The sequence below is a fragment of the Capricornis sumatraensis genome, chromosome 3 (assembly GCF_032405125.1).
Source record: "Capricornis sumatraensis isolate serow.1 chromosome 3, serow.2, whole genome shotgun sequence".
Classification (NCBI taxonomy): Eukaryota; Metazoa; Chordata; class Mammalia; order Artiodactyla; family Bovidae; genus Capricornis; species Capricornis sumatraensis.
In genome coordinates, this window is record NC_091071.1 from 151,497,028 (window position 1) to 151,524,184 (window position 27,157).

At 55.4% G+C, this 27,157-nt stretch overlaps 1 protein-coding gene across 1 annotated transcript in view; it reads right to left on the reverse strand.

Moving 5' to 3' along the window:
• Nucleotides 1–354: 354 nt before the first annotated feature.
• The window catches only part of CFAP65 (cilia and flagella associated protein 65), a 36,645-nt gene continuing 9,842 nt past the window's right edge, over nt 355–27,157 (reverse strand). Inside the window, exons 7-33 of the mRNA XM_068968481.1 lie at nt 26,919–27,064; nt 26,260–26,482; nt 25,585–25,850; nt 24,979–25,179; nt 24,388–24,747; nt 22,049–22,186; nt 19,893–20,138; nt 19,085–19,309; nt 18,034–18,192; nt 17,638–17,788; nt 17,063–17,191; nt 15,454–15,667; nt 15,012–15,140; nt 10,518–10,694; nt 10,160–10,226; nt 9,902–10,012; nt 7,744–7,935; nt 7,481–7,639; nt 6,171–6,314; nt 5,675–5,788; nt 5,370–5,477; nt 3,466–3,510; nt 3,027–3,229; nt 2,416–2,544; nt 1,420–1,893; nt 601–738; nt 355–487 (exon numbers count right to left, since the gene is read on the reverse strand). Of these exons, the coding sequence (XP_068824582.1) occupies nt 355–487; nt 601–738; nt 1,420–1,893; nt 2,416–2,544; nt 3,027–3,229; nt 3,466–3,510; nt 5,370–5,477; nt 5,675–5,788; nt 6,171–6,314; nt 7,481–7,639; nt 7,744–7,935; nt 9,902–10,012; nt 10,160–10,226; nt 10,518–10,694; nt 15,012–15,140; nt 15,454–15,667; nt 17,063–17,191; nt 17,638–17,788; nt 18,034–18,192; nt 19,085–19,309; nt 19,893–20,138; nt 22,049–22,186; nt 24,388–24,747; nt 24,979–25,179; nt 25,585–25,850; nt 26,260–26,482; nt 26,919–27,064 (4,781 nt within the window). The remainder of the gene's footprint in view (nt 488–600; nt 739–1,419; nt 1,894–2,415; nt 2,545–3,026; nt 3,230–3,465; nt 3,511–5,369; nt 5,478–5,674; nt 5,789–6,170; nt 6,315–7,480; nt 7,640–7,743; nt 7,936–9,901; nt 10,013–10,159; nt 10,227–10,517; nt 10,695–15,011; nt 15,141–15,453; nt 15,668–17,062; nt 17,192–17,637; nt 17,789–18,033; nt 18,193–19,084; nt 19,310–19,892; nt 20,139–22,048; nt 22,187–24,387; nt 24,748–24,978; nt 25,180–25,584; nt 25,851–26,259; nt 26,483–26,918; nt 27,065–27,157) is intronic.

The following is a 27,157-nucleotide window of genomic DNA, read 5'->3' on the forward strand; positions in this document are numbered from 1 at the left end:
GAGCAGGTGCGGCGGGGAAAGGGAGGGGATGGCCCCTTTTGCTCCGCGGCCACTTGCTGTGCAGACCAGGCCACCCGGCTCTGCTGGGGCAAAAGCCGGCCAGAAACCACCCGGAGCGCCCTCCACTGGCCAGACCGCAGAACTCTCGCCCAGCTGCCTAGTGGAGAGGAGCGACTCAACCTCCCAGCTCCAAAGAGTCAGTGCGGTCCACCTTGGCCGCTTCCACCATCTGTGCCTCTCAGACTGCGCGCGAGTTCTTGTCGCTTACGAGGAAATAAAGTGAAGGCAGATGTGTGTGTTGCGGGGGGGTAGCTAAATGCTTTACTGGGGGGTGGAGAAAAGGCCGGGAGGAATCTACAGATGCAAGTCGGAAGGGGTGGGCGCTTGCGTCTGCAAACAGTCGGTGGGGGGCGGTTCAAACGAGCCGGGCATCTCCGCTTGCTGCGGCCCCGGGGCTGCGGCCGGCAGCGACTCGGGACTCAGAATCCTGGAAGACAGAAAGCCCCAGGTAGGGGAAGTGGAGGAGAAGCTTCCCGGCGCCCCTGCCCGCCCATGCCGCCCCTCGCGCCCTCCGGCGGCCGCTGGCCCCGGTGCCCCCACCTGGGAACACTGAGCGGCGGCAGGGCGATGATGCGTGGTCGCGAGGTGAGCACCACCTCCCCGCGGCTCGCCTCCACCAGGATGTTCTGGATCATGTTCTCCAGCAGCGCCTCCTGCAGGATAGCGAAAGCCGGGAGCCTGCGCGGCGGGAGGCGGGCGCGCCGGGGTCAGTGCCGCCACCGACTTGCACTGGGCTTCTCCACTGGCTTCCTCTGTGCTGTACCGTTTGCCCCGAGCTTTAGGTGGATTCTCACTTAACTCCCCGCCCTCCCAACACTATGAAACATTCTTGTCCCGATTTTACAGACGTTCAAACCGTGACTCAAAGAGACAAGGTGCTAAATGGCATGCTGTTGGCACCGGAGAGGGATTCGAACTCGGACAAGCCGGGTTCCCATCCCAGGACCAGGCTTGGGGAAAGGTACTGAGCGATGAGACCGCACAGAAGGAGCTCCTAGGGAATCCCACCGTGGACAGAAAGCCATAGAGCAGCCCCAGGAAACAGCAGTGCCAGAAGAGGTGGTACTTTGCTCCTGGCTCTAGAAAGTCACTTAAGTGCTTTGACGACTGTAATCACCCTGCTGGAAGTGGTGTGATGGTAAATGTTAATAGTCTGCTCTTGGAGAAGAAACATTAAAGCTCAGATCGCCATTCTGTACATAGCGCCCCCTGAGGCCTTAAGCTTCCAGCAGCGCAGCCAATGAACGCGGAGTTGGAAAGAGAAGCTGAGACAGGTAGCCGCCCAGCACACCACTGCCTCCTAGGACCCCTCTGCACTCAGCGCCCCCTCCAAACCTTCACCTGGGCTTGGCTGCTCACCGGCTGATGGCCTCCTTCTCATCTTGCTCTTGCCTCTCCTTCAGTAAGGCCTTCATCTGCTGCTGCCACTGCCATTTCAGGGACTCCTGGGATGTGGGCTGCAGCGTGGGCTTCATCTCTGTCCAGGGCAACTTCTCCGCCTTGTCTTCCCCCTCCTGCTCTCGCAGCTCCTCCTCGCCCATCTCCTCCTCCTCTTCCGTCTCCTCCTCCTCTTCCAGCTCCTCCTCTTCTTCCTCCTCCTTCTCCTCCTCTTCTTCCCCTTCCTTACTCCCCAGCCTCCGTTTGTCCTCCTCCTCCTTCTCTTTGCTGAACTCTGAGCTCTTGGATGACTGAGACGGGGCTGGCACCACGTGCAGGCTGTTGTGGGCCACGAACCTGGCCGACTGCTCATTCCAGAACTGGCAGAAGTAAGGCATTTGTTCCACCAGGTTTTGTCCCACAGCCTCATGGAAGAGCTTGTCTTCCAGCAGGCCCCTGGGTGGGCAGAGAGGGAGGAGAAGGTCCTCACTGAGAGGCCTTGCAGCCCCCTGTGGGGGACTCTGGTTTCAGGGTTCCCCAAGGGGTGGTTCTTGACTACTGTGGCCACAGGTGCTGGTGGGGGGCTGATCAATTGCTCTTCCCACCGTTTCTTCTTTAGAAACAGGCATCTCTGGCCCCCCTCCCCCTCGGATTCTTAACGGTGATCATTATATGATAGTGGAAGAACCAGGAGGTCAGAGGTACCCAGATGAGGGTGGGAGCCCTGGAAAACAGTGGCCCAGCTCCTGACCCCATCTATCAGCTGCAACAAGGCAGAACTTGGGACGCAGCCCTCAGGATCCCTCCATCCAGGCCACCCTCCAGAAGGGCCTGGAACAACCTGTGGAAGGGATCTTGTGAAGAAGTTCTATCTTTTGGGAAAGGAAGGGCTGGGACTTGCGGGGCTTTGGGTGGGCCCAGAATTGACCGAACTCACGAGGGAGGCAGAGGGGTGAGGGTTTTGGGGAGGGTGCTCACCTGATGATGGCGGAGAGGCAGTCAATCAGAAGCTGCTTCTCCTGGTTGGAGACAGAGGCCCACTTGTCAGGGGATTCTTCCTCCCCAGTCTCCGACTCCACCTTGAGGCACATCCTCTTTGGCAGCTCCCTGGGGGGGCAGGGCAGGCCATAGCATTCTGAGTGGCCTGGGCAAGCCACCATGCTGGGGTCAGGGGCCTGAGCAGTGATGGTGGCTGCCCGGTCATGAGGACCTAGGTGAGCTTGCAGCAGCCTCTAGTCTTAACCCAAACACAGTGCTGCTGCATTTTGGGAATCAAGTCCAACTCTCAGAGTCAGCACAGGCCTTGGAGACGCTCCAAGGTGGAAAGGGAAGGGAGGAGGGGAGGCAGGGAGGCCTAGGTGGGTTCCCCAGGGGGCTCTGGCTCTCTGCCCCTCCTCATAAGGGCCTGACAGTAGCGGGGGCATCTCGGGGGCAGCAGGGCCCCAGTAGTCCCGCTGATGGCTGCACATGCTCCAAGCCCTCAGCAAGGGTTAGGTCTGGGTAGCCCCTGCTCTGGAGTGTGTGGGGAAGGGGCGGTGCAGAGAGCAGAGAAAGGAGACCCCTCCCTCCCTCCCTCCCTGAGAGTTCACCAGTGCAAGAAGTGGCGGGGAAAGTCGGGGAAGTAGTTGGCCAGGAAGTAGTCGGTGGCATGGGCACGGGCAGTGAGGCCTAGGCAGAGCATGCCTGGCGACGGCGGCTGGGGGCACGGCCAGAATGTCTCCTCCTTCGCCATCTTGAGGTTCCAGCTGGTCGGCCGGTTGAGATCCTGCTGGTTCTTGATGGGGGGCAGCGTCTTTGGGAAAGGGGAGGCACTGACGACAGGGGCTGGGGACTGCACTCCCATCACTGATGTGTGCTTAGTCCCCCAGCCAGGCCTTTGGCGACACCTCTGGCATCTCATCCCCACCCATCAGTACTTTCATCCCTCCCTTCCAGGAGGCTGGACTGGGGGGTGGAGGTATCTCTGGGGAGCAAGCAAGGATCCTTTCAAGACATCTTAAGGAGATGGGCCTGGGCTTACGTCCTCACCTTGTACTTTCTCGCAGGCTCACAAGCTGTACAATATGCCCTTTTCTGTGGAAGCAAAGAGACCCTTGCTTAGGATGCAAGAGGCCTAGAGGGATTCCCTTCATCCTACCCTTCCTGCTGACTGACCCACAGAAGGCCTGAAGTCAGCGCCACCACCTCTGCCCTCTTGATCCTGCACAACTCCTAGCCACACCCTCTTCCAGAAGGTTCCCCAGGGAAGCGCTGCCTACAGATGAGGGAAATCTGGCTACCTTGCTAAAGGGAAGGAAAGGAGACGCCACCACACAGTGCAGGCTGCTCAAGCAGCGCTTGTCCCCAGGGCCCAGGAACACTGTGCTTTAGTGGGATGAGGAAACAGCCTCCCATATTAAGCCTTAATTCAGAAATCCCTTCTTCCATAGCCCTCAAAACATGATTTGCCTTCAGAGCTAGGCCAGAGCCTCAGAGTGGGGCAGTGCCTCCCTGGGGTGGAGGACACAGGGGCAATCAAGGTGCAAGAGTGCCACAATTGGGAGGAGGAAGCAAGGTGGACATGTTGACTCATTTATTACCAGTCCCCTTGCATAAATACTAATATTAGCCCATATTGAGTGGAGGCTTTCTGGGCACCAGGCACTGTTGTAGGTAATTTACAAGCATCAACTCATTTAATCCTCCCACCAATGCCACAAAGTGGATCATTTATTTGTGTTTTAAAAGTTTTAAAACTTCTTTTTAACCTTTTTTGTTTGTTTGTTTTTGGCCACCCTGCACAGCTTGTGGGATCTCACTTCCCCAACCAGAGAGTGAACCTGGGCCATGGCAGTGAAAGCCCGGAATCCTAACCATGAGTCCACCAGGGAATTCCTCTTGTAAACCTTCTTAATATGGAAAATTTCAAAGGTATACACAAGTGGACTTTCCTGGTGGTCCAGTGGCTAAGAAAGACTTCATGCTCTCAATGTAGAGGGCCCGGGTTCAATACCTGGTTGGGGAACTAGACCCCAAATGCCACAACTAAATATCCCACGTGCCACAATGGAGATCAGAGATCTCGTGTGCCAGAACTAAGACCAGGTGCAGCCCAATAAATAAATAAAAATACATATTATTAAAAAGTATACAAAAGTGCTGAGAATGCTACAAAGAGTTCTCCATTACAGCCAACCCAGCTTCAACAATTACCAGTTTATGGCAATCTTCTCATCTAGACTATCTAGAAGCCAATCTCAGATGTCATATGACTCCCATTATATAGTTGAGGGAACTAAAGAGGTTAAATAACTTAGCTAAGATCCATCAAAGGTCAAAAACTAAGCCAGACACTTGTTTCCAGAGCCTCCACCTGAAAACACTATGCCACCTTCCCTTCCACCAGAAGGTGGGCTCTGCCTGTTTCCCCCTGGATCCCCAGTGGCCAGCACCCAGTAGCCACTCATTAAATACAGGCTACATGAGGCAGAGAATGGTCAGCCATCTTTCTGTATCCACAGTTTCTTGGGAGGGGCTATGCTTAGTCTGGAGAAGGCAATGGCAGCCCACTCCAGTACTCTTGCCTGGAAAACCCCATGGGCGGAGGAACCTGCTAGGCTGCAGTCCATGGGATTGCTAAGAGTCGGCATGACTGAGTGACTTCACTTTCACTTTTCACTTTCCTACACTGGAGAAGGAAGTGGTAACCCACTCCAGCGTTCTTGCCTGGAGAATTCCAGGGATGGGGGAGCCTGGTGGGCTGCCATCTATGGGGTCGCACAGAGTCGGACACGACTGAAGTGACTTAGCAGGCTTAGTCGAATAAAAGAAATCTAATCTCTTATGTCAGGCTGGTCAGCTTTTAGGACCACCTCGGATCACCACCTCTGTCCCCTCTAGCAAGGCTAATCAGAAGGCTCTGTGGTGTTCAGAGCCCATCCTGCCCTCCTCACCTTCACTTTCCTATCTGTGATGGTGAACTCCACTTCCTGCCGCAGCTTCTCGTCTTTCCACTCCTGCAGGTCCTTACGGTACTGCCTCAGGCGTTCCTGCTGGTACACCTGTGGCTCAGAACAAGGAGAGAGAAGACCAGGTCTGGAGGGCCTTGGCCTGGGCCTGTGCTGTGGTCCCCCCACTCTTCCAGAGCTTGGCCCTTAGACGAGGGGCCTTGGGGGGATCTGGGGATCTCACAGACCACCGCACCCCCCCAAGACTGGGAGCTGTGTGCCATCCAGCTTCTCTTTGAGGGTGGTCCTACCTTGCATATCAGGTCCATGCTATAGAAGCTGGCATGCACTGAGGCCTTCAGGGTCACTATGAATGGGATTGTCTCTTCAGGAGCCACCTTTCCTTTCATAGGACTCACAGACACCTATTTATATTTGGGGAAGGAGTCTCTCTGGAGCTTCACAGGGCTGGGATGGGACAAGATGGGATAGCACAGGATGGGATGGGGTGGGATGAAGTGGGATGGGATGGAGTGAAGTGGGGTGTGAGGGGATGGAGCGGGGATGGGATGGAGTAGGATGGAGTGGGATGGGATGGAGTAGAGTGGGATGGGATGGGATGGAGTGGGGTTGAATGGGATGGAGTAGGAAGGAGTGTGGATGGGATGGAGTGGAATGAGATGGGATGGGATGGAGTGAGATGGAGTGGAATGGGATGGGATGGAGCAGGGTGGGATGGGTTGGAATGGGATAAGTCTAGAGGGCCTCTGAAGGTTCTGGTTCCCTGCAAACACAAGGAACTCTCACCTCCCCAAAATCTAGAGGCTTCAGCTGCCAGGCGAAGACAATTGTCTCGTTCTTGGAGATGTTGTTAAGGAACAGCAGGCGGCTGCACTTGCTCTGCACAGGAATGTTTCCCAGGGAGATATGAGACTGGGACAGGAAGACATTCTGTTGGTGGAGACAACACAACGGCAACTTTGGGAGGTGAAGAAATACTCAGCCTAGCCACCAGTACCAGTCACAAGTGCTTTCAACAGGCCAGGTACCATTGTCGGCAACTGACAGGCATTTAATTCTCACAGTGGCCCAGGGATATAGGCACCACTGTTGTCTCCACTTTACAGATGTTCAGAGCATATAAATAATTTTCCAAAGGTCTCTAGGATAAACCCAGACAGTATCACTCTGAAGCCTATGGTTTTGCCCATTTAAAATAGGCTTGAAAGGGCTGATAAATCAGAATTTGCTTACAAAAAGCAGAAGCAAGGCTAATATGATTTGAGTCTCTGAAGGGTAGTTGTGAACTACTAGGTGGTCAGCTGCTGGCATCTTCACCGGCACAGAGCAAGAGTTGTGTGGTAGGGGTGTCTGGAAAGACCGAGGCCATGGAAGGGGCCTTTTCTTGGTCTAGACCCTGAGTTCCTCCAGAGCTGAGACTCTGGCACTTTTGTGTGTCCCCAAAACTGTGTCCTCCAGGGTACTCATCCTTCAGTAAGAGTCCAAACAGGGGAGAAGGGGAAGAGTAGACAGGCGTATGTATTGGTGGATAGTGACTGGACGAGTGCATGGACGGTTGGATGGGGGGACAGGTGGACAGATACGGGGGTGAGCGAATGGGCATGTGGGTCAGTGGGGAAACACACGGAAGGTGGATGGATGAATGTGGCAGGCCTCGAAACAGTGGGAAGTGTGTGAACTAAAGGTAGGGTTACTGACCCTAGGTATCTTTCAGCAAAATCCATCTAGTTCCAAGGGAGAGGCTGTTCTGAATGAAGATAATATCTCAGAGCCCTAGAATAGGCTTCTTTCTACCCCTCCCAGTGCCCCCCCCAAATGCCCCGAGGTGAGGGTGGCTGGGGCCGCGCAGCAGGGGGAGCCTTGAGCAGGAACACCTGTGGGCACTAGGGGGCAGGGTAAGCCTCTCCTGGAGCCGGTGCTGCATTCTAAATATGGAGGGGGGCCGGTTCCAGACTTCCCCCCAACCTGCCCCATATCCCTTTCCTTTTCCAACCCTGTGTCATTTCCTTCTCAGCCTCCTCGTCCTGCTGCACCAGCCCCCCTGGGCCCTCAGGCTCCCCCTAGGCCTCAGGCCTTCCCTGCTCCCTTTGCCTTACCTGTCCAGGTACCATCAGCCTTGAGTGGATGGCGTTGTTGTCCCACAAGGAGAGGTTGTGGAATGGGGCTGCGTCCCCCAGGACGTGGGGGTCATAGCCCACTCCCTGGAAGCGGATGACGGCCGAGTTCCATCCCAGGATGTGGATGGGCACATCTACCTGGGAAGTTAGGCAGGTGGGTGCAGGGTCTTGTCAGAGCAAGGCCTGCTGGGAGGGGGCCACCTCCAAACCCCCACCCTGTGTGAGCTAGGGCTTCTGCTCACCGTGTAGGTCTTGGCCTCAATAGGCGAGAAGATCCAGAAGACCCGGGCAGTTGTGCCTGGCTGGATCTCCCCTTTGGGGTTGAGGCAGCAGAAGACGGGGTGATCAAAATTTTTTTCCTGAACCTGCGACAGGATGTTGGTCTGGATCTCATATGTTACGGGCACCGAGCCACCATTATACAACTCATAAATCTGCAGGGGGAGGAATAGAGGAATCTTCACACCCACTCAAGGCCACAACGCAGGGAGGCTGGGATTCTGTGTTCACTGTGGGAGGGTGGGTTGATCTCCATGAGGTCACCCTTACAGTCCCAGAGTTCCCCTAAAAACTTCTGATTTCCCTTCTGCCTGGATCACCCACAAAGTATACAACTGTATTTTCAGCCTGCAACATTTTAGTATAATATGTAATCTTTATATTATTTGCTCTCAATGTACCTAAGTCAAGCATAAGGGGACACTAATGCTTGTGTCCACAGTGCTGGAATTTGGGGAAACATCCATGCACTCACCATCCGGACCCTTCATGGTTTTCTAGACTCTCATTCTAATTACCTGGGAGGCTGCCACTTTCCACCTCTGCCATTAGAGGCAGTTGCACTTAAAGGCAGAAAAGGGAGCAGAAGGAAGGTATGAGGTCCCCCAAGACTAACCCTGAAGTTGGGGAGTCACAGAACATCCTGCCTGAAACCAGAGGTCTTCTGGTCCAAGACTCCATGTTAGAAATGAGAGAAAGAAGACAGTGAGAATAAAGAGTTTATCTGGATTTAGGTTCAGCCTCCCCATCCTTCTCAGCACCCACTCCTGAATGTGCTTTTTTTCCTGTAGCTTGGACGGCTGTCTGAGCTTCAGACCTGGTATCCAACTTCTATTTGATGACTCCTCCTTGTTGTTTCATAGGCATCTTACATTTGGCCAAGACCAAATTCTTTACAACCTATTCCTCCCCCTAGTGTATCTCACTTCAGCAAATGGCACCTACATATTCCCAGGAGTTCAAAGTAGGAATCCAGTATATTTTCCTCCATCTCCTTCTCTTACTTTCCAGATCTAATCCCCAGCAAGTCCTAGTGATTCTGTCTTCAAAATGTAGATTCAGTCTGTTCATTCACTCTGTTTCTGCTGCCTTCTTGCAGGTCCCGGCCACCATCTGTCATCATCTTATGAATGAAAGGAGATGCTTGACTGCAGTTGTGGAGTTTGGTTGGCGGTGCAAGTTGATCTTCTCCTTTGTCCACTTTCCACTGTCTGTGTTCAGTGTCACAGGGGAGTGGTCTGGTCTCTCTGGAAAGCTCTCCAGGAAGCATATGAGTCTTTGCTTGTCTTTTTGAGGGTCTGGGCTTCTGGGTGAGGCTTCTGGGAAGCCAGTGGGTAGATGGGTGGTGTAAGGAAGTGAGCAGAGCCCGGGGCCATGAGACCCTCTCTCGGGTCTAGGAAGCCCTTTTATTTTGCTCCAGGCTGAGTGGCTGGAGGCTCCTGCCCAGAAACACAAGGGATTCTAAATGATTAGAAATTTCAGAGTTGTGAAATGTTTAGAAAAATTCTACATCTCCCTCTGGAAGATTTCCAGCGTACATTTTCAGAACGAAGGAACCTGGTTCCCTCCAATTAATAAAGATAATTCTGTAGCTTCATGAGGATTCACTTTCTAGCATTTCAGCCTCCGGAAATATGCCCTTTTTGGAGCAGTAATTTTCAAGATGTGACCGTCAATAAGCAGGTGCTGAAACCAGTTTATCAGGCCATGTCCGGCATTTAAAAAGTGGAACAGAATAAAAAAGAAAACATCAGAGCACTCAGCATGTAGTGGTGTACGTATTGATTTGTGATACTTTTGTTTCAGTTGGATGTGTATGTATGAACTGGGTTTTCCAAAATATACTATGGTTCATGGTCAAGTTTGAAAAACCCTGTGTTAAAGGAAGGAACCCCCTGCTTTTGCATGGGAATGGGGCCTGGCAAAGGGCTTAGCACCAGTGCCTAGAAGCTGAAGCCTCTCGCCTTGGGTCTCTCCCAGTTGCCCAATCTTGAGGTTCAACCTGCAACCCCACCTCTGTGAGTGAGGACAGGGGCCTTGTCATCCTGTCATGGGCTGATGCAGACACACAGAGAACAACACTTCAGCATCCTGGTGAGCAGGACCACGTAGACCACTGACCTGCCTCGGGGGCAATGTGTCACCAATGGGGACAGGGATGAACTGATGGCTGGTGGAGGTGAAGTGCACATACTTCTGCTCCAGCTTCACCGTCACACCTATGAAATTGAGCTGGAAATAGAAAGCCCATGAGCAGCATCCTTTCCTGGGAGGAACTGAAGTGCCCAGCGGAGAGGTGTGGACCCCAGTCCCCTGGGGAACGGTGCTCCCTGAGCCACTCTCTAGGCTCTCCAGGACAGGACAAGGGCAGGACCTCACCAGGATCTCCCGGCCATGGGACACCTTGAAGAGCACCGGGAGGCGGTCAGTGCCGATGAACAGATGGCTGGAAGGGAGGAGACAGTCCAGGATGACTTACTGAACCTTGGTATGGATTGAAGAACAAAGGGTCATGGCACGCGTGTGGCTTTGGGCTGGCTACACGGAAATCCCTGAGCTGGGATGGGGCAAGAGGAAAATTAAACCTCCCCTGTAGGTGGGAAGGCAACACCTTCTCAGGGTGGTGGCCACTCAGGGTACCCTGGAGTCACACAGTGTAAGGCCAGGCTCCTCCAGGGGTTGGGGGAAATGGAGGTCTTCAGGACTGGAAGGGCGGGGTGAGTGGTGGCGGCAGCACCTGTATTTGAGCTCCACCATCTGCTCTTGCCCTGGACTCAGGCTCCCAGCCTTGGGGCTGATGGAGAAGATGCAATTGTCCTGCACACGCATCTGGTGCAGCTCGGTGCTGTCAAACTCTGCCTTCTCTGCCCAGAGCTCCAGGTCGATCTGCTGGTCACTTGGGAAGAGGAAGGCCCTGGGGGAGGGGTGCAAAACAGAAGGGGCGAAGAAGCCTCTCGGTCAGACCAGAGGCAGGAGCTCTGAGCCCCAGCTGGGATGCATGGAGGCCTCCTCTATTCCCTCTCCCTCTTCTCCGCCATTAGGCAAGCTGTCCCGTGCAAGGCTGAGCAAACACTGAGGCTGTGGATTCTCATTTCATAATGGCCCCCAAACCTAGGAACAGAAGCAGTGACTAAATGGAGAGTGGAAATTGGGGCTCCCATTGTGGGTACCAGGGGCCAAGGGGCTGCTTGTATATGCGGCCACTTTGAGCTTGGCAGTGACCCTGGAGGGGTCTGTGTGACAAAGAGCTTAAGAAGGGCCATTTGAGGCACCTAGGAATGTCAGCAGCACCAACTAGGGGGCCCCAAGAAGACTGGCATTTTTGAGTCCAAAGCAAGGCTGGGCATAGAATCAGTGCCCCTGTGATGCCAGGTCCTCCAGTAAAGCAGATATCACATTCTGAAAGGTGCCCAAATAAGTGACAAAGGGGTCCCAAGATCGCAATCTGAAAAGAAGGCTCCATCCACTCTCAGAGGGATGAACTGGCCTCAAACAGGGCAGAGTATATGAACAGGGAATAGCCAGAAGCGGGGGGAAATGGGCATCACACCTGAAAAGACTCAAGGAGAGTCTTGGGAAAATGCAAATCAAGATCCCCTCAAATCAGTCTTAAGTATTTTCACATTTGAATCGTGAAAAATGGTTACATTTGATGCTGGTAAGTTCAGGAAGGACAGACATCCTCGAATACAGGGAGAGAAGGAATTGCTCCCACCTTTTGTTGCAGGAATTTTGATAGCATCTTTTAGAATAGAAAGTGCATAGAACAGAAAATGCTCTTTGACTCAGAAATTCCATTTGGGAGAATTAACTTGCAGGGGTAAAAATGTAAGCACGCATGCAGGCAGGCACACTCGCATGCACACACACACACACACAAGGATGTTTATTACAACTTTGTTAGTGATGGCAAAAAACCATTAAGAAGCACTGGGAACAACTAGTGTCATCTGAAAGGAGCGGTTTAAGAACGTAAAGGCTTCCTTGACAGTCCAGTGGTTAAGATTCCACACCTCCAGTGCAAGGGACACAGGTTCAATCCTGGGTCGAGGAGCTAAGATCCCACATGCCATGCGGCATGGTCAAAAAATTAAAAAAAAAATTTAATACCAAGAATTAAAAAATTAACAAAACAAAATAGACATAAGGTCCATTCATATTACAGGATATTATGCAACTATTAAAATGAATGAGTTACATCTCTATATACTGATCTTTATTGATCTAAAAATGAATGTTACTGACATAAGGCTGAGTGACAATGTTATTGTTATAATGCTGAACACAGAGTAATACATGTAACACCATGCCATTATTGTAATAAAAAATGAAGGAGTAACTGTGTTCATGTGTCTCTGCCTTGTACCAGTGCTGAGTGGAAGCACATGCCAAGCCCACCAGGGCCGACTGGAGAGGGAGCTGGCGGGGTGGGGGGCTTCTTACTTTTCTTCCATCACCCTTGTGCTGTTGGACTTGTCACCATTACTTGTTACTTGCTTCTGTCGTTTTATCTGCAGGATATTGATCTGCAGCAAAACTGGCGACCTTGCTACTCAGGTTTGTCTGCAGTTTCCCTCTCGGCTCTCACCCCAACTCCACCCAAATAATCCCTGTCTGTCCTCTGGTGTGGGCCCCCAACTTGGGACTGTGGAAACCTGCCAGCCTGTCCCTCTGCCTCGAACTGCTAATCCTCCTCAGAAGGAGAAGAATTACACGCCCATCAGAGGACTCCAAGGCCCTGCCCATGTCCCTATCAACGTTACAGCCACGCTGTGCCTTTTTCTCTTACCCATGTCTGCACCAGGCCCCCTGTCTAGAAGGCTCTCTGAAGGCTCTCTGCCTCTGCTCCCTGGCCTATAGGTCTAGCTTTCTCCAGGAAGTGCTTCTGAGGTGTGCACACCCTCCCACCACTTCTAAATCCGAGGGAAGTAGCTCTAACGCTGCCCAAGGGTCTTTTGCAGCATGTCTCTCACCATGCACCACAAGGCCAGTCTGCCCACCGGGAGGGCAGGGCCTAGGTTCGTCCGCTTTTCTATCCTGAGCTCTGGGCCTGAGGCCTGCACCAAAAGCCCCAATCCACATTTGGCCGATGGCTTAATGAATGAATGAGGGAACAGACAACGTTAACTTGTGCCCCTGACACCTGTGAGGGATCTCCCTTTAAACACACAGCCCAACATCTCCCTGGGCCAAGCGCAGGGGCAGCAGAGGAGGCTTGGTGGGGGCATGGCAGCAGCATGGCTCCCAGCTCCCCCCGATGCTCCCCCCAAACCCACTTGGGGTTCTCTGTCCTGCCTGCTGCTGCCTCCAGGCCAAGTCCACACTCCCCTTTTTTTACTGATCTTGGCAGGAATAAAACCTTCGGTCTGTTCCTTATGAATTTAGCAGAGACTCGGCTAGAACTTTCAAAAATAGCCTTCTAAGAAACTGAAAGGAAACACAACAACGCAAAAAGCCGAGGAGAGTCAAGTGTTCTTAGGAAGGTTCCCTGCGTTTGGAATCTAGGAAGAAGCACGGACTGCCTTCCTGAACCTCAGACAATCTCCTGATGGACGGGCCTGGCTCAGTGGGCACTCTGCCTGGCTTTCCTCCTGTCCGATTTCCAGCCACCTGGCCCCTCTCCACTGAGAGTGAGAGCTGGCATGCTCCTGCACAAACACACATGCACACACAGTCCACCAAAATACACTGCTCCACACCAGGACACCGGCCAAGGCCGCTTCTCCTGCCCCTACTCCCAGGCCCTGTGGGGCCTTGGCTCCTGGCCACTCAGACAGCTCAGTGGATGGCTGACGCAGCGCTCCAGGCAGGCCCCGGGCCTTCCCCACTGGGCCATAGCCTGCCAAGCTTCCCAGTCACTCAGGGCCAGGAGCCCTTAGTTACTCACAGTCCCGGGCCTTCTCAGACAGAAGCCGCTTAATGAACCAGCTCCCTCTCCTCCACCACAGGGAGGGACAGGACAACCCAGAAAGTAAGGGGCGGCCGCTGCACCGGGGACAATACAGCGCCCCCAGTCTCACCCACATGCACCCCCAAGGCTCTTGAGATCACAGATGCATATGCCCACTCTCATCCACCCACTGCCACACCCTGGCTGGGCCCCTGGCTCTCCTCCCACCCCTCCCAAGCCTGACCCAGATGGGGACACTTCTTTCTCACCTCCATCTAGCCAAGCAAAGTTGGAAGTCATCAAAAGGAAGTTTACTGGGAAATGAAGGCGCGTGGCAGAGGCAGGAGGAAAGAAAGAAACAGCGCTGGCACGGAGACAGGATGCTAACTGGGCACCAGTTCAGGGCCCCTGTGGGAGTTAAGCCAAGCACAGGAGGGGCCCAGCGAGGAGGACTCTGGTCTCCAGGCCTGGGCCCCATGTGACCGGGAAGCACAGCTGCTCCGTGTCCAGCCCCGACTCTTCCTGCAGCCCCATGTGGCTTTGCTCAGCTCAGCCATCTCCCTGACACTGACGCTGTGGCAGCAGAGCCTGCCAGAGATCCTCAACTCGCCCCATGCAGGCCCGGCCCCCACTGGCCTGGGGCTCTGTCGGGGCTGCCCGAGCATTTATCTAGCTCAGAGATCAGGGCACCCTGTAGCTTCTTGCTGACTAACCTGTGTAGGTGGGGGCTCTGGACCTAGACAGATCTGGATGGGAACTGGCTCTGCCTCTAACGGCTAAAGCTCTTAGCTGAGTCCTTAGCCTCCCATCTGTGAGACAGTCAGCGGAGGAAGATTTTTTCACAGGGTTGGTGTGAGGCTCGGCGAAGAGGGTCCTAGTGGCCAGCTGTGGCGCATGCGTGGTGGCTACTTCTCACTAAGCTATGACGATGCCTCTGCCAGTCTCAGCAGTAAAGAATCTGCCTGCCAGTGCAGGAGATGGGGGTTCCGTCCCTGGGTGGGAAAGATCTCCTGGAGAAGGAAATGGCAACTCACTCCAGTATGCTTGTCTGGGAAATCCCACGGACAGAGGAACCTGGCGGGCTACAGGCCATGGGATCGCAAAGGAGTCGGACACGACTTAGTGACTAAACAACTGCCAGTCTCCATCAGGGTGAGTCTACCACTTCTGAGCCTATGAATGCGACTCAGCCAGATCTGATGTCCCGTTGGACGACCCTAGTCCTACCCTGGCGTCTACATCCAACTGATGCGTGGGGTCGGGGTGCACTTCATGGACACCAGGCGACCAGGGCTACAACCAACAAGAGAACACCTCCAGCCCCTGCACCCCACTCCGTACCAGTCCAGGGGCACCATGCCGCTGTTCTTCAGGGCCAGGAGCACCACGGAGGGCGGGGCATCTATCGGTGCCGCCCCAAAATTGAAATTGAGCTTCAGAGCGGTGAAGACAGGGGGGATCTGGCTGGTGCTGTGTGGAGCAGAGAAATGGTCTGGGACAGGGTTGGGGACAGGCTGGAGTCCTTTCAGGGGTGGCTGGCTTGGCATCTGTCTCCCCACAGAGGGGAACTGGAGAATCTGGGACTCAGGCACAGGGGTGGGTCAGCATTTGAGACCTCAAGTCAATCTCAGCCTTCTCCAGGCCCCACCAAGGATGGGCAGACATTGGTGGGGGGCAGATAGGGAGCCCCTTCTTGGACAGGGCCTGGTGCTGGGGGCATGAGTGGAACATTGCTCCAAGAACATTCCCAGACAGGCTCTGCCTCTCCCCAGGCCCACCTCACCTGTGCCGGGTGGGCACCTTATAGGTGAGTTCCCAGGGTGTGGGGTCACGCTCCAAATAACTGTTGAGCAGGTCCAGGGAGAAGAGGTGCCACAGGTGCTTCCGGGTGATGCCCTCGGCGCTGCCCATGGAGCAGATATCCAGGATGGAGAGGAGTGGGTACACAGCCGTCAGCGACACGTGACACAGCTCCTGCTTCTCCCCAGCCTTGTTATCTGTGGGGTTATGGGAGAGGGGTGGGCTCACTTCCCCGCTCCCCTGGGGAGGGGAGTACACACTGTGGGTGCAGGGGTCCCGGGCAATCTGCCCCAGGACCCTAGTCAGGAGCAGACTCCTGGGACACTTCCAACAACAGCCAAACCTTATCTGATACTTTCTACGTGAACCAAGCACTGTCCTAAGAGCTTGGCAAACACCACTGTATTTAATGTGCGTTGTTATTCATTTTCAAACTTTAATGGCTTTATTGAGATATAATCTATACACCATAAAATTAACCATTTAAAAACATTTTGGGGGGGGACTTCCGTGGCGGTCCAGTGGTTAAGGCTCTGTGCTTCAACCGCAGGGGGCACCGGCTCGATTCCTGGTCAGGGAAATAGGAACTTACATGCCATGCTGTGCAGCCAAAAAATTAAAAGAATTTTTTGGTTGCATCATGTGGCATGTGGGGTCTTAGTTGCCTGACCAGGGATCAAACCGGGTACCCCCTGCAATGGAAGTGCAAAGCTTTAACCACTGGACCGCCAGGGAAGTCCCCAAGATTAACCCTTTCAACACACAATTCAGTGATTTTTTTTTCGTGTATTCACAGAATTGCACGACCGTCATCACTGATTTTAGAACATTTTCAGGGCTCCCAAAACTAACCCAGTACTAAGTGGCTGTCACTCTCCATTCACCCCTCTCCGCATCCCTGGCAACCACTCGTCCACTTTCTCTCTCTAGATTGTCCTATTTTGGGTATTTCACATAAACAGAATCATACAATGTGTGGCTTTTGGTGACTGCCTTCTTTCACTTGGCATAATGTTTCCGTGGTTTGCCCATGTGGTAACATGTATCTGTACTTTTTTTTTTTTCACCAGTGCACCATTATTATCCCCATTTTACTGATGTGGAAACTGAGGCATAGGGAAGTTAAACAACTTTGCTGAGGTTACATGGCTAATAAGTGCTGGGGCCAGGATCCAATTCCAAGGAGCCCACACTCTCAGCCACTCACTCTCCTGTGCTCCTCTGACTGTGCTGTCCTGGACTCCCACCAAGTGGCCCCAGGGCAGGCTGCTAACAACCTCATTTTATGAGGGAGGAAGCTGAGACCCGAGGCATCTGAGGAGTTACCTGAGATCCCTCAACAGGTAGACACAGGGCCCCACTCTTCACACTGAGTCCCCCATAGCTCAGGTACGCATATGTGGACACCCACACAGACAGAGGTGGCTGGTATGAGGCATGTACACCAGACACCCAGAAGCACACCCTAGCACACTCTCATCCATCCTGCCAGCTCTGTCTGGACCCTTGGCATCCTCCTACCCCAAGTCCTGCACACACAGCCCTCCGCCTTTCCTCCCTGGCCCTGACATCCCTGCAGACGGCCCAGGCACCTCTGTGGGAGACGAGAGCATAACTGATGGTCCAGGAGTACTGGGACCGGTGTTTGGGACAGGCGGTCAGGCAGACGGCGTCCTGAGACCGGGGCGGCATGCTCCCCTCGGTGCGGTCCAGCTGCAGAGCTGCTCAGGGGTGGCCGTCAGGGGCGGCCGGGCGGGGTCAGGAGCAGAGGAGGCCCCCAGTGCAGCCTAGCGAGGTGCGGCCTTTCCTCTCACCCAGCCCCAGATGCTCTCCCCCGGGCAGCAGAGCTCTGGTTAGAGAGCAGGGAGTGGGGGGCAGAGAGCTTCCTCCAGACCAAGACAGCGGGGGCCAGTCTTGGGGTCACTGGCACCTGCTAAGCACTTTGTTCCACTCAGCTGCCCTGGGAGGTGGGCACCACCAGTAGCCCCATTTTAGAGATGAGGGAACTGAGGCTCAGAGAGGACAATTATCCTTCAACCCCACACATCTAGCAAGTGGAAGCACCAAGTTTCCAGCCCTGTCCCCAAACTGTGGTCCGGTTAACCAGTGTTAACCCGTGCCCCTCACTCCTGCCCCCGGGGGCCCAGTCCCGCCCAGGCCTGAGTACCGAGGGGACCGTTCTCGACAGCCTTGGGCTCGCTCTGTTCCAGGAAGAGGCGGTAGTGGAGGGTGCAGTTGCCATCGTTCAGGAGCACCAGCATCCTGGTCTGCTTGCCATTCACCAGCATGTTCCCAAAGTCCAGCTCCTTTTCCTGTGCCTGAGGGCCAGAGTCAGCCAGCCCGGGGTGGGGGATCCCCCAGGCCCATGGCCTCATCTGTTGCCCCCCACTCTGGCCTCAGAGGGTCCCCAAAGAGCGGATCCAGCAGGGAGAGCCAGGGGGCCAGAAGACTGCCAGCCCCTGCCTTCATGGGGTCAGGTACTCTGGGGCCTTCCCTCCCATCTGGGCCCTGCCCCTCCTCCCCTTCCCTCCCTACCCGCACTCGCCAGGGTCCTCCCACTCACGGACAGGCTGCTGGTGATGCCCATGCCCACCAGCCGGAGCATGTAGTGGGTGGTGGCGGAGGGCTTGGTGTTTGGGGGCAGGCCGGCTTCCCAGACCCACATCCCCACTCGGAACAGGTACTTGGTCTCCTCCAGAGGGCTGAAGGTCCAGGTCAGCGTCTGGGGTCACAGACATTATCCCTACGTGGGGTCTCTGGGAACCCCTGCCCACCTCTCGGATGTCTGAGGTCCCACTGCAGAACATCAGGCTATAGAAAACCTTTCCGAGTGTTTCCTCGAGCTAGGCACTTACACACATTGTGTATTCTGTCATTTCCCTCGGGCCCTCAACCACTTATCCCCAGAGGTAAGTGGTATTATTTTAGTGTCTCATTGTCTGATGAGAGACTGGAGCTGCAGAGAAGTGGGGTAACTTCCCCAGGGTCACACAGCTGATGAGGGTACTTGGTGGGAGCTGGGGATGTGCACTCTTGAGGCTGGACTCCAGAGTCTGTGTGGTCTCTCGCCTTACAGAGTACCATCCCTGGGCTCTAACAGACACCGTGTGTTGGTGTTTCTCGGCTCAAGCTTGGCCTCCTTGACTAGGAGACCCTAAACCAGGGCTAGGGCTCTGCTAGTTTGGGTCTCACCTGTGCCCCCCTCCAAGGACCTACCGCTTTGACCTCCAGAAGCTCCCTTCCTCACTCCTTAATGACAGCCACCCATTAGCCCCAAATCCAGCTGCTCCGCAGCACCCCCCAGCTTTGGGGGACCAAGGACGGAGGATGGACTTGTCCCTGGGCACTGACATCAGAAACCCAGGTTTAAGTCCCAGCTCTGCACCTCTTAATTCACAGTCTTAGTAAACAGTTTCCCCCAACCCAAGTCTCAATTCTTCTTTGTAAAATGGGGGTGAAGATGATGGTAACTCATACCTACGCATAAGGCCGGAAGAAATGATGGTGGCTTAGATGCAGGGGTGAGCCTGGCCCCAGAGAGACGTGAGTAAGAGCTGATGGTGAAGGTGAGGGTGATGGGTATCCTTCCCTCCCGCCCTTGGCAGGGCACTCACAAAGCTCTCGTTGGGCTGGATAATCCCTCTGGCGGGCTGGACAACCAGCATCTTTCGGTGCTGCTGGGAGACCCTCCACTCAAACTCCAGGGGCAGACGGGAGGGGTTTCGGAAGGTGAAGAGGCTGGTAGAGGAGCAGCCCACCCAGGTGGGCTTGAAAAAGACGCTTTTACAGGTGTCCAGCTTCAGCTGCAGCGGCTCCTCGCGGCTCTGCATGGTCACCTCCTGGGACAGGCAAAGGGAGGACAGTGCCCTGACATCGCCCTGCGGCCCTGGCTCCCCCAAAGATCCTAGATGGGCAGCTTTGCTCCCTCGGAGAGAGCAGCAAAAGGTGCCCCACCCTGGGCCCTGGGTATGGGCAGGCTCTGTCAAAGGCTGAGTACGTACATAGTGACTGAACAGGAGATGGTTCTTGAAAAGAAGTCAGGGACCGAAAAAGGATGTACAGACCATTTCATTGGCCAGACGTGAGTCTAAAAACCTCGGACCCTTTCCTTGGCCTGGCCCCAAACACCCTTCTACCATCTGTAGTCATGAGTTTTGGGCTGCCCTCACTCCTTCCTTGGGGACCTTTGCACCCCTTTTTCTTGCTCCGGATCCTATAAGTGGACAGGCAGGGTCCTGGGGAGAGCCGTTCCCAGACATGGCCCAGGGATCCTCTCCCTGCCATGCCACTGCCTGGATGGGGAGCAGCCCCTGAGCTATTTCAGGGGAGCTTTATAGGCCAGTCCCAGGATGCGGCTTTGAAAAGGGAAGCCCCAGACTCTGGCCCCCTCCCAAGGATCCAGTCCCCACCCCCACTGCCTACCTTGAGATACTGGGGGCAGGAATTGAACTGCAGGTAGAAAACATGCTGTTTCCAGGAGCTGCCCTGAGGGTAGGTATAGGTGAGAAGGACCTTGTGGGCCCCAGGGCCCAGGAGGCCCGAGCGGGGCCGCAGGGAGATGTCCAAGCTGCTTTTGGGGGCCAAGCTGTAGGTGAGCAGCATAGAGCCTTTGTTGATGAGGAGCAGGCTGCGGTAGGAGGGTTCACTGGGGGACACTGCAGGAAAGAGCTGGGATGGGAGAGAGGAGGGGCCCCGGCTCAGATCTGCATGCCCTCCCCAGCCTCACCCCACATGCACACTCCAGGTGGTCTGTGTGGGCATGGGTGAAGCCGTCTTCCAGGAGGCCCAAGATGCCCTTGCACAACCCGGTCAGTACCCTGGGGGCAGGGAATGGAGGGACACAGCTCGGGCTCCGATCTCCAGAGACTTCCAGGCAAGGAGATGGAGCTGCCACAGGGACTGGCTCCAGGAAATTGAGGACCCCGGACCCCACCACCACAAGTTTCTTTCATCTTGTTGTTGTTCAGTCGCTCAGCTGTGTCCGACTCTTTGGGACCCCATGGACTGTAGCCCTCCAGGCTCTTCTGTCCAGGGGTTTTCCCAAGCAAGAATACTGGAGTGGGTTGTCATTTCCTCCTCCAGGGGATCTTCCTGACCCAGGGATCAAACCCATATCTCCTGCGTCTCCCACATTGGCAGGTGGATTCTTTACCGCCTGAGCCACCAGGGCTCTGAAAGTGCCCACAAATCATCTTTTGGAGATCCCTGTTTCATAGAAGCAGGTGCAGAAGCTCTGGGATAAGCAGCCCCTTTTAGATAATTCTCAGGCAGGCAGCCTTGGTAGGGGGGTGGGGGGAGCCCCACTCTGGGAAGGGAAAAACCCCAGAAGTCCCAAACATCCCTCAGGCATCTAGGGTGTGGCCAGCACGAGGCAAAGAGCTGGGTTGGCTACCAAATGCATGGCCGAAATCGCTGGCCCGGGTGCCCCCTCCAGCTGGAACAAAGAGCACAGGTGCATGAGGTGGGGGCAAGGGGTACGTGGGCAACATGGGCCCAGCATTCTGCTGGATTGCAGTAAAGGCCACAGACTACAAGGAACCAGCCAAGGGAAAGGGGCAAGGGCTGGCTGGGGGGCAGTCAGTGAGGAGACCCCAGGGAAGTCAAGAGGGCTGTGGGAAGGGGTGCCCTTGAGCACCAGTGTAACAGTTAGGGGGCAAGATCATCCCCAAACATACAGTGCAAAAGTAATGTCTTTCCAGCAAGCGTGAGACAGGAGGGTGGAGCAGCTGGATGAAAAGACTGATGACGGCAATAGAAGCTGGGAAGAGGCATCGAAGGGGAAACCAGAACTGGCACTTGGCCATCTGGCTCCAGAGTCTGTGTTTCTCAACCTATGTCATCCTGGGGCTCAGGTCAGACAGGGCCTCCAAGGGCCCTGCTGGAGAGACCTGGGAATGATGACTCCCTCAGGACAGGGTTAAGCTAAAGGGCCAGCCTTGAGACACTTGCTGGGCTGGATAATCCCTGAGGGCAGGGGCTCATGGCCTGGGAGGTCCTGTTCCCAGCAGGCACTCGGTTAATATGCAATCAGGAGCTGGAGACTTTAAAGCTGAGCATCGGAGAAGGTAATGGCACCCCACTCCAGTACTCTTGCCTGGAAAATCCCATGGACAGAGGAGCCTGGTGGGCTGCAGACCATGGGGTTGCTAAGAGTCGGAAACGACTGAGCGACTTCACTTTCACTTTTCACTTTCATGCACTGGAGAAGGAAATGGCAACACACTCCAGTGTTCTTGCCTGGAGAATCCCAGGGACGGGGGAGCCTGGTGGGCTGCCGTCTATGAGTCGGACGCAACTGAAGCGACTTAGCAGCAGCAGTGAGAGGGCCGGGGAACTGTTTCAGATGGAGCAGGCCAGAGCTAGTGGTCCAAGCCCCAGACTCTCGCAGTTCCACTGCAGTGGTCCAGGAGACAGTCCTTCAAGACGGGTGCAGAGCCCCAGGGGCTGGTGGTGGGGAGGTTGGGACGGCCAGGGAGAGCACTGGACGTGCTTCTGAGGCCACCAGAGATGGGAGAGGGATCTGACGGCAGAGCCAAGCCCTCTGTCCCACCTCCCACTGCGGCAGGGGCCACGCTCACCTTGGGGGCGTCCAGGGTGTACTGGGGGATGTGGTGCTCCAAGCCAGGGCAATAGCTGTGGCCTCGCGCCTGGAGCGTCAAGCACCAGGACGGGCACACAGTGCAGTCCTCTTCGATGTTGTTGTAGCTTCGCAGGACCTGTGGGACAACCACACCCATGACCGCAGTGTCTGACCTGGTGGGGCAGCCCAGCCTGCCCCCTGTACTGCAGGAACCCTACATGGGGCCCAGGGGGAGGGGGCCCCCTGGGAAGACAGTGGGGGAACCACAGCCATAGCAGCCCCTCCTGCTGTGCGCCAGGCCCCGCATTGAACACGCAGCACCAAGCAGTCAGCAAACACGCTCTCTAATCCTCCCAGCAGGACGAGGGTGGGGCTGCGATGTGAAAGCAGCATTCATCCTGCAGGAATGTGCCAGAGAGCACTGGCCAATAGAAACAGAAGGCAGCCACAAGCGCGAGCCGCAAACATGGTTTTAAATGCTCTAGTAGCCACATTGACAAGGCAAAACACGTAAAACCTATTTCAACAATATATTTTATTTAACTGAGTAGATCCAAAATTGTATTGTTTCAACATTATATATGTATGTGTGTATATATGTATGTGTGTATACATACATATATGTGTGTGCACGCTTAGTCACTCAGTCGTGTTGGACTCTTTGAGACCCCAGGACTGTAGCCCAGCAGGCTCCTTTGAAAATACTAGAGTGGGTTGCCATTTCCTCCTTCAGGGCAATCTTTCTCACTCAGGGATTGAACCCACCTCTCTATGTCTCCTGCGTTGGCAGGCAGGTTCTTTACCACTAGCACCACTTTGCAAGCCCATATATATCTGTGTGTGTATGTATTCTTGTTGTTCAGTTGCCCAGTCATGTCCGACTTTCTTCGACCACCTGGATGGTAGCACTCTAGGTCTTCCTGTCCCTCACCATCTCCTGAAGTTTGCCCGAGGTCATTGCATTGGTGATGCCATCATATACACATATATACATACGTATACATATATATACGTATATGATGCATATAGATGATGGCATTGGGCTTCCCAGGTGGCTCAGTGTGTAAAGAATCCACATGCAATGCAGGAGAAGCAGGCAGATGTGAGTTCAATCCCCGGGTTGGGAAGATCCCCTGGAGGAGAGCATGGCAATCCATTAGTATTCTCGCCTGGAGAATCCCATGGAGAGAGGAGCCTGGTGGAATACAGTCCAGGGGGTCAGAAAGAGTCAGACACGACTGAAGTGACGGAGCACGTGTGCACGCACAGGATGGCATCACCATATATGGTGCATATATATATGAGGCAGGAGACATTTTGCATACTTTTTGTGCTAAGCCCTAGAAATCAGTGTGTCTCTTCCCTTTACAGCATGTCTGTTTGGACTAGACACAGTTCAAGCGCTCAGTGGCCACATATGGCTAGTGGTTGGCATATCGGACAGCTTAGGATGGCAACCTGTAGCCTAAAAGTCAGAGGAGCTCAGCCAAGCCAGATGTCCACAGTCTCATTCCTACAAACTTTCGAGTTCCTGCACAGCCAAGATATTAGAACAGAGGCAACTAAAGACTCAGCTTTGGAAAAACTTCTCAAAAGTTTGGATATGCTCCCAAGTTTATAGATGGAAAGACAGCTCAGGGGTCTATACATTAAGGGAGGAGCCCAAGGTCACAGAGCTGGTAAGGGACTCTGATCTTGACCGCACAGCTCTACTGTTCCCTGAGCCCCAGCACCCACCCACTGCGCAAGAACAGCAAGGTGGGCAGAGCAGAGAATGAGGGAAAGGGGAGCACGGATTGGAAATGAGAAGGGAGCGATACGTCTGGGGCTAAGAGGCTGGACTGACCACTTGGTCAAGGGAAAATGGACAAGAAGCCCCTTACTACATGCACGTAATTATGGGGTGCCTCAGGCTCTGTCCCCCCAGGGCCTAGTTCCTGCCCTCAGTTCTTCCAGAAGGACCACTTCCTACCTCAAGGACTAGCGAGAGGTCAGGAGCCCCCCAGCCAGGAGGCCGAGGAAACTACGTGCACAGAATTTTCCAAAGGGCTTGAGCCCCGCTGAGTTTTCCCTCCAGAGCGGGTGGGAGGCACACAAGAGGGAGACATAATCAGCTGGGCCAAGAAGCCCCTCAGCCAAGGCAGGCCATGAACCTGGGAGAAAAACAGACCACCAAGGCCAAAGTTCGGCCAAGGGTTCAAGAAAAGGAGGGAGCAGAGCCTGGCACAGAGAGGACGTGTCCTACCTCACCCTCCCCTCCCCTCCGACCCCGCACCCTGCCGTTCAGGCTCCAGGGCAGAGAATCCACATCCCCCTGTCCTGTCTGCCCACACACACCTTATAGACGGCGAAGGCTTCAAGCTCCACGGCGTACAGGCCGTTGGGGTGAGGTGGCTGGAAGTGCAGGCGCAGGGCTGTGGACTTGAGAGGGGGCACATCGCAGGTGTTTGGGGTCACCCAGAAGGGGCAGTCAGCCCTGCGTGTCCAGGCCACGGTGATCTTGCCGTTGGTGTGGTTCATCAGGCACAGGGGGACGGGGGTGGGGTCCTGGGGCCTGGGGCAGGCACCGAAATCCACCTCGATGGGCTCAATGCTGACGGCTGGGGGAAAGATGGCCACGTCACTGGTGCCGTCGAAGAAGTATTCAGTCATCGGGGGGATGAGGGGATACTGCGGGGCCGGTATGTCCTCCGAGTCCTGTGTCGGGAGAGAAGGGTGGGTGGGGGCCAGTTCTCCAGCTGCTGCCCCTCATCTCTGTGCTTCTTTCTGGAAAAGGCTACAAGAGGTCTGCACATGTCACACCCCCTGACTACGAACGATGCCCACGGCACTGCGGAGCATGGGACTACCCAAGGACTGCTAGAGAAGGGGGGGCGTGAACCTGGGAGGGTGGACGGCCCCCCGGGGTCCCAGAGGGACACATCGAACCTCGATGGGGATCATCAGGGCGCCGTTCTTATCCTGCTCCAGCTTCCTCTCCCTCAGCATGATGCCCAGGATGTCGGGCGGGTAGAGCGTCAGGCCCCGCGCCAGGTGTGTGCGGTACCACGTGAGATGCTGAGGCCGAAGGATGGCTGGCTTGGTGCTCTCTGAGTGGCATGTCCCAATCAGGTCCAGGAACAGTGGGTCCTACGACATTTCGTCTGTGTGAGGCTAGATTTCAGCCTCCACTCGCCACCCTGGCCAGAGACCGGCTTCGTCAGGGCACAGTGTGCACCACCTGGTCTAGGGGCCCAGGTGGGGTTGTCACCTCAAGGCTCTCTGCCCTGCACGTGCTGCGTGGGGTGAGGGCCAAAGTCCCGGGCTGGCAGCAGTGAGAGCAAGACTGGCCCACCCACCTGGCTGGAAGCAAGTCTCTGCATGCCCCTAGCCAACCTCTGGCTCCAAAAGCCAGGCTGGGGGCCCTGGAGGAGAAAATCCTGCAAGTTCCAGAATACAGGTTGACTGAGCACCGAGCCCTGTTCTCATGACCGGGCCTCGGATTGGGCCTCCAGCTCCTGGGGAGCCTGGCCTCGCCCCTCCCCGACAGCTCACCTGGTGGTGGATGAGACAGGCCACGCGCCGCCAGTAGATGATGGGTTGAGTGGGCTGGAAGACACAGCACAGGGTCATGCGGGCCTTGCCCACCAGGGTCCCAAAGGCAGGTCTGATGCTGAAGACGCTCTCCGGACAGTCGATGTCAAAGTGGAAGTAGGCCCTGCAGTCCGACTTGTTCTCCATCCACAGGCGCTGCTCTGAGCGGGTCCCAAGGCTGACCCAGCTGAAGTCGACACAGTGGTGCTGCAGCGACAGGTCAGGACCTGGTGGAGGAGGCGGAGGCGGGGGGGAGGGGGGGGGGTCGCTGTGAGTGGGCCTGGCCACCTGGCTGGGTCTCCAAGGGTCCCACCGATGGGAGGTGGTGCTGCCTGGAGACAGAAGATTGGGTTGGAAAGGCTTGGAGCCCCAGCAGCCTGTGCAGACCGCCAGGTTGGGTCGTAGAGGGGTGGCGGTTTTGGGGGGATGGTTGGGAGTCGGGGAGTCGGGGAGTGAGGATGCCAACAGTATCTCCAGGTGACCTTAACTGATTCCTAGCTGAGCCCACCAGGGGGCAGCAGACACCCAGGCTGAGGGTAAAGAGGCCCCAGGCATCTAGGAGCAGACGCTTGTCAGTTGTAAGCAGGGGCTGCTGCTGTCCCTGGAGGCAGTGCAGTGACCTGGGACTGCCAGTACCTCGAGAGAAACCAACGACTTTGAGCAGGGTCTGGGAGGCACAGCCAGAGGGCACAATGGACAAGTAGTCCATGGTCCTGACGTCCAAGGTCTCAGGGCGGAAGAACACCGACACGAATTTCTTCTCTCCGGGGGGCACAATGCCATGGGCCGTGGGGCACGAGAAGGCCTGGTCTTTGACCAGCACGTCTGGGGCCACTTCGATCCTGAAGGGGGCGCTCACCTGTGGGGCCAGGAAGGATCCGATTACAGGGTGGGGTGGTCCGTCATGACCAGTGCCCAGCTGAAGCCCTGCCTCTGCCTCAGTCATCAGCTTGATTTTGGAGCAAGGCTGCCTCTCAGCCCAGAGGAGGGAAGCGGCTGAGCCATGTGCCCTGGTACCTCTGCCTTGTCCCAAAGGTACCACGAAGGCTAACAGTGGTCCTGGCATCAGGACACCTGAGGGCTGCTCTTGGGGTTGTTATGGGAGAAGGTCAAGGGATAGTCTAGCCTAGCCCCCAGCTGAGATGATGGGAGGACCCCTGCTGACATGAGTGTATCAACAGACATAGATATGCAAGGCTTGCAACATTCTGTACAGGGGGTGGGTATTAGGCACACCCAGGCCTGTGGTCCCTGACCCCTGCCCCCACTTCCCGCCACGGGCACAGGACACATACTGCCGATGGGTTATACAGCTTGATTTGCCTCTCGGCGGTGCAGCCCACAGCAACAGTGCCAAAGTGCAGCACTTTCTGGAAGCCCTCGGCATCCTGGTCCTTCGGGCGCCTCTGCTTTATGCTCACCAGCAGCTGGGCGCATTTGGCTGGGCAGAGAGTGGACAGGCTTGGGGAGAAACCCACCAGGGCCTCTGTGGCCCCAAACTGAATAGCCCCTTCAAGGAAGACACGGGTCCCCA